Raw genomic sequence first — 9,621 nt, forward strand, 5'->3', positions numbered from 1 at the left:
TTTTTTTTTTTTTTTTTGGTTTAGAAAATCCACATGCCTTTCTTTTTGTTAGGACAAATGTATAATTCATGTGCAGTGAAAAGAATACATCAGTATGGAACTTCAACTTCCAAGTTCTACCTGATATATTTTTCTTTTCTTTTTCTCATCAAAAATGAAAAAGAAAAAACTTCCACCTAATATCATCTTTTTCTGGTTTAGAGTTGAGTTTGAAAAAAGAAGGGAGCTTCAGATGCCAGGATCTCTCTGATTGCGAGAGGGGGAAGAAAAAGACGAGTTGAACTGAAGCCTAGGTAGCTCACCTAGCAAGGGAAGTAAATTTACTGCCTTTTGTGAATCATATGGCATATTTTCTAAGTCTTCACAGCCGATGAGCTGACTCTTTTTCCAAACAATGAAAAAAAAAAAAGCCAGTTGGCACAAGAAAAGAGGCACCGTGAGTGGGTTTGGTAGAATAAACGGCTTCGAAATTGAGACGAAAAATCTGAGGTGGGTCAATATTGTCATGTGATTGTATTTATTATTGGCACTCAAATTCGTCGCCACTGCCACATAATAGAAGAAATTGTATGAAATTTGCTGGACAGAACTTAATTATTTTGTTTGAAGAATAGGGTTCCATGAGGACCAACCTAAAAACAAAGGGAAAACCTCTTACTGGCTACAAGTCTCATAGGCTAGCCAACTTTGTGTTGGGAGGGGGTGAGGGCCGGGTTTGGAAGAGAAATTCTTGCTGTCATAGTATACTTAATTATAAATAGTATCATGGTTATTAATAGGGAGAGTACTCTCTATAGCATAGTATAGCTTTCACCAATTCCCCCTCAACAATATGTCTCTCTTCTTTATCCATATAGATCATTTCACATGTGGCGAAGGTTGTGTTCCTTCATAAAGAATATTATCTCTTACTATTATTATTCTTGGGTAAGGGTTTCCCACAATTTATGGGAGAAATCTACAAACCACACTAAAGGTATTATCCACTATGGTTCTAAAACTCGGATTAACCACACTAAAGGTATTATCCACAATGGCTCTAAAACTTGGATTGGATCAATATTGGTCTTGATTGATTCCCAATCATGACCGATTTGATACTTGTCCATAGTTAAGGTATAAGGGTAAATTTATTGAAAAAACAAGGATAAATTTATCCGATACAATCTAATCCAAGGTAATCTAGATCCGTATCACCCTTGACCTATCTCGAGTTTTAAAACCTTGTTATCCACATGATCAAAAACATTAAAAATAAATAATAAAAAAAACTTATATGAGAGAGAAATAGGATTGGTTACACATGAAATTATTTCCCTTATTATTATTATAGTGAAAGTTATCATAAATCATATCATTTACAATTGTGTATGAACATAATCAACAATTCAATATTATTCGATTCTCGTGCACCTACCATCGGTAATACGTTAACATGATTGGCACCATGAAATCCTTAAATGGCTTATTTTAATTTGCATGCCAAGTAAGTGCTGGCCAGTGTAGCTGGACTTTCTTGAACGGACATTTTTTTGAGTTTTTGACCTAACTGTACTACAGAACCACCCCTTTTCCAGTCTCCTCTCGACCCTCTCCTTCTGTTTGTTTATTACGTGTGTGGACTGTAGACTGTGACTGTGGACACTGGAGTTCCAGAGAAGTGTGGAAATAAATCAGCAAAGCACCAGTTATTAATGGGTGCATATGAACATAAAGGTCAAAAGTTTGAAGTCATAGTTGAATTCCTTCACCAAATTGGCGTGTCCTCAAACAAGAAGGTTGGTTATAAGTATTTATGTCCATGTTTCACTATTTCTGCTGAAGTTGGTATCCATAGCTTTCGTTGACATCCAAGTACTCCAAGTGTTTGAAAAAATTCCTCACAGAGAAAATGAGTGTGACTCTGTTGTGGAATCTGTAGCCTTAGAGGAATTAATAAAGAGGGTGGTGAGACAAAACAGTCGTAGTCTTCGAGTCTTGATAGCACCCAAAGAAAGGGAAGATGGTAAAGCTTCATAAGGGCCTACATTATTGAAGAAGGGAAGCAAGTAGTCCATGTCCATGTCTCCTATGAACCATCTGAGTTATGGACTAACGTGCGCATCATGTTAGTTGTCACCACAGAATAGATCTTCGACGGACCCCAGGTCTACAATACGGTTCCAAAGAATGAGGCCCTCCCATTACGTAGTAACCCTTCTCCTAGTACAAACCACGTGCCCCTCCCCTTCTCAATAATTATTCCATCTTCCATTTCTTCTTCTATTTCTCCTTCTTCTTCTTCACACTTGTTACCACTTAGTATCTAGCTAGAGAGGAGTTATTAATGGAGGTTGAAAGGTTGAAGGAGATAATGAGATGGATAGCTTTAAAGTTTGAGTCAACAACACTATCATCTCATACCAATCATGGTAAAACTCCATCTTTTTACAGGTGAAACAATTAACTAGTGTAGTGTTTCATGGAAAAACCTTCCCGTAGTGGGAAACATAAAAGAGGAAAACCAGGAGAACACGTAAGAAAAACACCTAGGAATGTTGGGGTATTACATTTTGACCTGGGAAGCCAAACGTGATCTCTCAAAGTAACTAGTATTCTCAGGTACTAAGTTAAAAGAGAGTCATTCAGTGTGTCCACGACTCTTTTACAACCTTCCACGTGGAGCAATTGAGATCCTTTTGATAACCTTTGAGACTCTTCTCGCTTCTACATGGGGATGAGATTTTCTCACCAACTCTTGAGACCCTTCCACTGAGATCTCTTGACCCCCTTCCATCTTGAGACTCTTCCACGTGGAAGGGAACTGAGATCTTCTCAAAAGAGTCATTTATTTTGTCGATAACTCTTGACATCCATCCACATGGGAGTAACTGAGATCTTCTGTTTTTTACTTGATATTTTATTTCATAAGTATATCTCATTGGCATGTCGTGATTCTGCCAAAATCTTGACTTTTGACATCATATGTTTGGGATATTTTTTTAATGAAATTTATATTAAAAAAAATAATAAAAAAAATAAAAAATAAAAAACATATGTAACATAACAAAGTCAAATTGATTAGATGAGGGAGAGAGTCCAATCAAATTCTGAAGAAAATATCAACCCCTAAGGTTTCATTTATTTAGAGGGGAGTTTGGGGTGAGAATGTCTGATTACTGAATCTCAAATATTGGTGGAATTAAAAGCAAAGAAGGTAAAATTAGAAGAGAATTGGACTTTTCTACCCCCAATCTTGTTTGACTAGCACATAGCTATGGGAGAGAGAGAACAGAGGAATGAAAAAAAAGAGTCATTAATTCAAATGACTTCCCACCCTCACAAAATCCCACAAATTTGGTAGGACTTTGGAAGAGGATGGTGTGAAAGTCACATCAGTTGACAGGAAAACTCATCTCTCAATGTTGTCTGGAGTATTTATCATTTCATTATATCCAAACGCATGATTTTACCATGTTTTTGAAAAAATATGTACAATTCTCTCACCCCCATCAAAAGCCCCCTAAATAAACGGGCCCAAATGAGAGGACAAACCCTAAAAAGAGGGTGAGTAAAAAACAAACAAAAGAACTAAGGAATACAATGAAAATTTTTGTTAAAACCAAATAAAACTTATCTTTAAAAGCTAACGGTTAAAGAAAACATTGCCCAAATACCTATAAGTCACCACATGAAGCTATTCAAATCCAGTGGAGGATAACTACTTATGCATTCCAAACGTCAATACTGGTTAATTACAAATTCATCTACAACTACTACATGCATACGTATAAGAACTACGTAAACCTGATATCTCCATTTTGGTCCAACATTAATGATTACACGCTTTTCCAGTCCCGAAGCCTAGGGTCCAGCCGGGCCTCACGGCTTGAAACTTCATAGTTAGTCTGCAAATGACACCATTAAGTGGACCGGCATTTCTTCTCAAGCTGTAAAAAAACTTTAAGCTTTGGAATTAATTCTGAGGAAGCACTTACTTCCAATCGTTCTTTTCATTGTGAAAGGGAAAACAAGTGACCACAGTAGCACCGAAGGCATCTTAAAGGTTCATGAAATGGGCCCTTAACAAGCTAAGCTTCTCTCGAGCTCTCAAACAAGGTTTCCAGATTGGGTGGTTTCTACTTTCTACTCTGGATCCACTAAAAGCCGGGTATAGATGACAAAGATGTCGTCACTGTGTTCTCATCCTCTCAGAGAATTCTCAGGCAAAAATCATAAATAGTTTTCTTAATCTCATAATAAATTAGAAAGCTTGAATCAATGGAAATCTCTTTCAGGATTCACTGTAGATAGTTTAATGTTAAAAGGAAATCAGTGAGCTCAAAATAGAAGGCGATTGAATTTTTTTAAACATGATAAAAAATTTAAATAATTTATACAATCATATGAGAAATTTTTTTTTTCTAGAAATAATCATATGAGATCATATACGATAATAATTATAATTTTTTAATTAAAAAATTATATTTTCTTTTTCTTAAATTTTTCTTACCATCAAGCATCACAGAAAGAAATGAAAAAAAAAAAAAATGGCCGACAGTGATTGGATGGATAGTTTAGACCACAGGGAGCAGTAGCAGAGCATTAAGGGCCCACTGATCCCTGGTCCCAGGCCCGGCCAGGTACAATTTCCTAGCTTGCAATTTTGCCTTTTCTGGGTCGTGAACATGCGTGGGGAGTGGCTGGTTGTCTCATTATCAGGTCAGCAGGATTTTATGAGTAGAAACGGAAATCGAGATTCGACTTTCGAGACTCGGGGGAATGGTTTCATGTTTGATTTTGTTACTATTGTTTTTATGTTTGGAAACGATAGAAATTTTTTTTTTTTTTTTTTTTTTTTTTGATAAGAAATGATTTTTGAAATTATAAAGATGTTTAGTTTTTCAGTTTCTCGAAATGTTTTCAACAATGTAGTTAAATTCAAGACATGTAAAAAATTCACGAGTGGAAGCACAATGTTAAAATTATAAATATGTTTTATAGAGATGAGTTTCAGAAGGATGAAGGCATTCTGGAATTGTGAACTTCCCACAACCAGGATGGAGTCGTCCAATTCTGGATAGTGAGAAGTTTCAACAACGGGTTGAGGTTGAGGTTAGAGTAAGTCAAGCGAAGTATCGGGCATTTCACAATTTTTGTCTCTCCCACTTGTTTCTAGAAACATAAAATTAAGTCTGACTTATTTCTCTATTCTTGTTTCTAAAATAAACATAAATTTCTATTTCTATTTTAAAAAACAAGAGAAACAAAACAGAAACAATCAAATGATTTTTTGAATGTTTTTCCAGTTTTAACACAGAAAAAAAGAAAAGGATGTTACTGGAAACAAAATGAAACAGGCCTTTATTACACGGTATCTTATTGTGTATCTATCACCTTTAAAATCGATACAACATTAATTCAGATTATTTGTATTGGATAAGTTTATTGTTAGTATTTTTTATTATTTTATCCCTTGTCATTATCATTTTATTGATATGATGTTGACATGGCATTGGAATCAATGACTAACAGTAACGATGCATATCACCCATGTCAAGCAATACAATATCAATACCTCAAACCATACATAATGATGAAAATGATCATTTCCTCTTGCATCAGAGTTTCAAAGCTTGGAATTGGCATCTGAAATCGGTTAGAGCCGATTCCCAATTCAAATTGGTAAAAATGGATCAAAATCGGTTAGAACTGGACACTAATTGGATCTAAATTGGTATTTTTAGGTTGAGTTGATCAATGCCGATTTTGAAATAAATTAGCTGATATTTTATTCTATTCATCGACTTTCAAAGCCACTTTTGATGTACTTCACATTTCTAACGAGTGCGTAAATTATGGTGCTTTTGGTAACTCTTAAACTAGCGGTTCATAACGTTAATATATATATTTTGTGGGGAAAAAGAACACTTCCGAGTCATCCAATCCTTACATCAGTGCTAGGTCAATGAGGAGACGCACAAGGGCATAAACAGGGGTGGGTTCTTGGGTTTCATAGGAGTGAGGGCATCATTTCCTCACCCATTGTGTATGGGCGTAGAGACTACGTTACGGAGAGCATTCATTTCCCCATATTGTTTTACTTAGCAAGAGAGAAAAAAAATATATAGCTTAATTACATTTGTACTCTTAGGAATTGGGCCTTTTGGAGTAGAAATGGAGAAGCACTTTAAAATTGATTTTTTTTTTTTTTTTTTTTTTTTAAGTTATCCTACTAAGCGTCACTGACCAATGGCCAATCTATGAGAAGTTAGTAGGGTCAATGGCCACCTATTCTTACACACACAAGCATACGATAGGGTTTCGATCCCACAACCTCCTCCCCTGAACGTTGGTTTTTTCAGTCAAAGTTGCCACCACTAAGCTAAATTAGTGATCGTTTAAAATTGATCTTTCACTGCTGACAATATAAACTAAAGTTGATATGGTTAGAGAGAGTCAAATACAAATCAATCCGACCGATCTGATGAAACCAATCAAACTTATATGGCTTAATAGAAATCGACCAAATGTAATGGGTGCATTCCATGACCTTGAATGTGAAGAGTTCTAATCTTACATTGGTCATTCAGTGTTTAACTATCGAGCATGTGACATTGAAAACAGAGTTGAAGCTTTTGAGTTAGACGACACCAAACAAACAGCTTATCCCTTTATCGATTAGAAATCAGTAAAGAGAATAACACCAAACCAATAGATCAATGAAAGAACGCATGAAAGTATGGCAATACAGTCTTTTTGCACCCTAATCTAGGCGTTTTCTGTACCAGACAATTTTGTAGATCAAAAACCTAATTACCCTGATTTCAATCTTTTATTCAAAAACCTGAAAAATAACAGATCGATAGAAGACTGAACCGACCATTGGATGACACCCCATATCATATCTACAGCCTTTAATTAGTGACGGTATCTTAAGTACATCGTGTAATGCCTTCCGGTCCCCCCTCCCCCCACTCCGCCGCTTCTCTCTCTCTCTCTCTCTCTCTCTCTCTTGCTGGTGGCTTTAGGCTATTAAACGTGTTCCTTTCTCGAAATATTGCTCCTCACGAGCAAAAATCTGCAGAGGCGCTCTTAACACGGAAACATTCGGGTGAAGAGAAAGTGCCAAACACGGCCTAGTGGCCTACACTCCTCATCATCTTTTTCTTTCGCGTGAAGACCGTCGGATTGACATCACACTAGAGGCAAGGGATACGCAATATATCCAACGGTGTTCAAAGTGAGACTTATATAGAAGAGTCGTGCGGTTCGCAAATGTCAAATATTAAAGTGACGGCACGGTATAGCGGCAAAGAAAACAAGGAGACAGCTCGGAATGGGGTTGGCGCACTCTGGTCAAAGCCAACTCTCTCAGCTCACACTGTAGTCTTCACTCTTATCCTCACTATATAAGAATGTCTTGGAGCCTTAAGCCTCTTACCCTTCATTCTTCTCTCTCTCTCTGCCTTTACTCTTATCTCTCTCTCTCTCAATCTCCATCCTGAGAAAACAAAACCATGAAGTGGCTATCCAAAAAGGTTACGTGCAATTCTGACGGTCAGGACTCTTCATACTTCTTAGGATGGCAGGAATACGAGAAGAATCCTTATGATAAGGTTCGGAATCCAAATGGGATTATACAGATGGGACTTGCAGAGAATCAGGTTTGTGTTCCATAACATTCATTTTATCACTTCTTCTCATCTCCATTACTCTGTAATAATCTTAACTCTGTTTCCTTCATCATCAGCTATCCTTCGACCTCCTCGAATCATGGCTATCCAAGAACCCAGAAGCTTCTAGTTTCAAAAAAGATGGAGAATCCATATTTAAAGAGCTTGCTCTGTTCCAAGATTACCATGGCTTACCTGCTTTTAAGAATGTAATTAAATTCTCAGAACCTCATCTCCTCTATTTTAATTGAATTCAACATCTAAATTGGGTAACTAAGCATTGTTTAAAAATTACAGGCTCTGGTACAATTCATGGAGGAGATAAGAAAATACAAAGTCAGCTTTGATCCTAAGAAGCTAGTCCTCACTGCTGGTTCAACTTCAGCTAACGAGATTCTTATGTTTTGCTTAGCTGAACGAGGGGAAGCATTCCTTCTCCCCACTCCCTACTACCCAGGGTACTATTCTATTCTCTTTCTTCTGCTTCCTCTCTTATTAAGAAAGTAGATTAGTACTTGATCATTTAAACTCGTCTTTAATCTGTAGGTTTGATAGAGATCTGAAATGGAGAACTGGGGTGGAGATAGTCCCAATACATTGCTCAAGCTCCAACAACTTCCAAATCACACAATCTGCATTGGATGAAGCTTACAGACAAGCCCAAAAAAATAATTTGAGGGTTAAAGGTGTTCTTATCACCAACCCTTCAAACCCATTAGGCACAACTATAAGTCGAGAAGAGCTTAATCGCCTAATCGACTTCGTTTATGCAAAAGATATCCATCTAATAAGCGATGAGATCTACTCTGGAACTGTTTTTGACTCACCAGGTCTCGTCAGTATTTCAGAGGTATTGAATGATAGAAACCTTGAAGACAGTGATGTTTGTAACCGGGTTCACATTGTCTACAGTCTTTCCAAAGATCTCGGGTTACCCGGGTTTCGAGTCGGTGCTGTTTACTCTAACGACGAAATGGTAGTCTCCGCCGCAACCAAAATGTCAAGCTTTGGGCTTGTTTCTTCTCAAACACAACACCTTCTCTCTGAAATGCTTTCAGATAAGAAGTTTACGAGAAACTATATAGCTGAGAACCAGAGGAAGCTTAGAGAAAGACATGACAAGCTTGTTTCAGGGCTGAGACACTTTAATATTAACTGTTTGAAGAGTAATGCTGGTTTGTTCTGTTGGGTTGACATGAGACCTCTCTTAAGCTCCAACACTTTTGAAGCAGAGATAAAGCTGTGGAAGAAAATTTTATTTGAAGTTGGGTTAAATATCTCTCCTGGTTCTTCTTGTCACTGCTCCGAACCCGGTTGGTTCCGGGTTTGTTTTGCTAACATGGAAGAAGAGACATTAAACCTGTCATTGCAAAGGTTTAAGGCTTTCGTGGAGTCCACCGAGAACAGAAACAACGAAGGTGGTGGTTGTAGCCAGCGACAGGCTCCAAGAAACTCAAGAAGGAGATCACTCACCAAGTGGGTTCAACGGTTATCATCTCATGATAGGGAATCCGAGCGCTAATCTGGGATGAACACGTGTCCTTTCTATATTGGGAAAAAATCGTTTGCAATTCTGATCTTGTACAATTCCATGAAATACCACCTTCAGGGGTGACACGTGTATTAATACCAATGCAATGGTTCAGATTTGATTTAAATGACTCTTCACTGATTTAAGGTTTTATTAGTTGTACCAGATCTGGACCATTGCATTGGTATCAATGCACGTGTCACCCCCTGAAGGTGTATTTCACGGAATTGTACGAGATCGGAATTGCAGACAATTTCAACCCTTCCATATTATCTTCCATTATTTTCTGACATTTTTTTCCCTTTTTTTTTTTTTTTTTTTATTATTATGTAGAGAGAGAAGCACTTGCTCCTATATTTCTTCCTGCGGATGGATATATTCCAATTTCCAAGTTGCTTAAGCTTATTTCTTAATTTGAACAAATTGAGAGTTTGC

The 9,621-nt window shown here is 37.2% G+C and overlaps 1 protein-coding gene across 1 annotated transcript; it reads left to right on the top strand.

Annotated features, from left to right (window-relative positions):
* Positions 1–7,455: 7,455 nt before the first annotated feature.
* LOC122072217 (1-aminocyclopropane-1-carboxylate synthase 3-like) lies at positions 7,456–9,307 on the top strand. Its single transcript, XM_042636791.1, has 4 exons — positions 7,456–7,646; positions 7,733–7,864; positions 7,953–8,113; positions 8,202–9,307. Exons 1-4 carry the CDS (start codon positions 7,500–7,502, stop codon positions 9,175–9,177), a joined length of 1,416 nt encoding a protein of 471 aa, XP_042492725.1. The 5' UTR covers positions 7,456–7,499; the 3' UTR covers positions 9,178–9,307.
* The last annotated feature ends 314 nt before the right edge of the window (positions 9,308–9,621 follow it).

The sequence above is a fragment of the Macadamia integrifolia genome, chromosome 2 (genome assembly GCF_013358625.1).
Source record: "Macadamia integrifolia cultivar HAES 741 chromosome 2, SCU_Mint_v3, whole genome shotgun sequence".
Taxonomy (NCBI): Eukaryota; Viridiplantae; Streptophyta; class Magnoliopsida; order Proteales; family Proteaceae; genus Macadamia; species Macadamia integrifolia.

Excerpts from the sequence above, each read along its gene's own strand:
- LOC122072217 (XM_042636791.1), top strand. The coding sequence starts at position 7,500 with ATGAAGTGGCTATCCAAAAAGGTTACGTGCAATTCTGACGGTCAGGAC. Across the intron at positions 7,647-7,732 it reads TGGGACTTGCAGAGAATCAG|CTATCCTTCGACCTCCTCGA; the intron begins GTTTGTGTTCCA and ends CTTCATCATCAG. Across the intron at positions 8,114-8,201 it reads CCCACTCCCTACTACCCAGG|GTTTGATAGAGATCTGAAAT; the intron begins GTACTATTCTAT and ends TTTAATCTGTAG.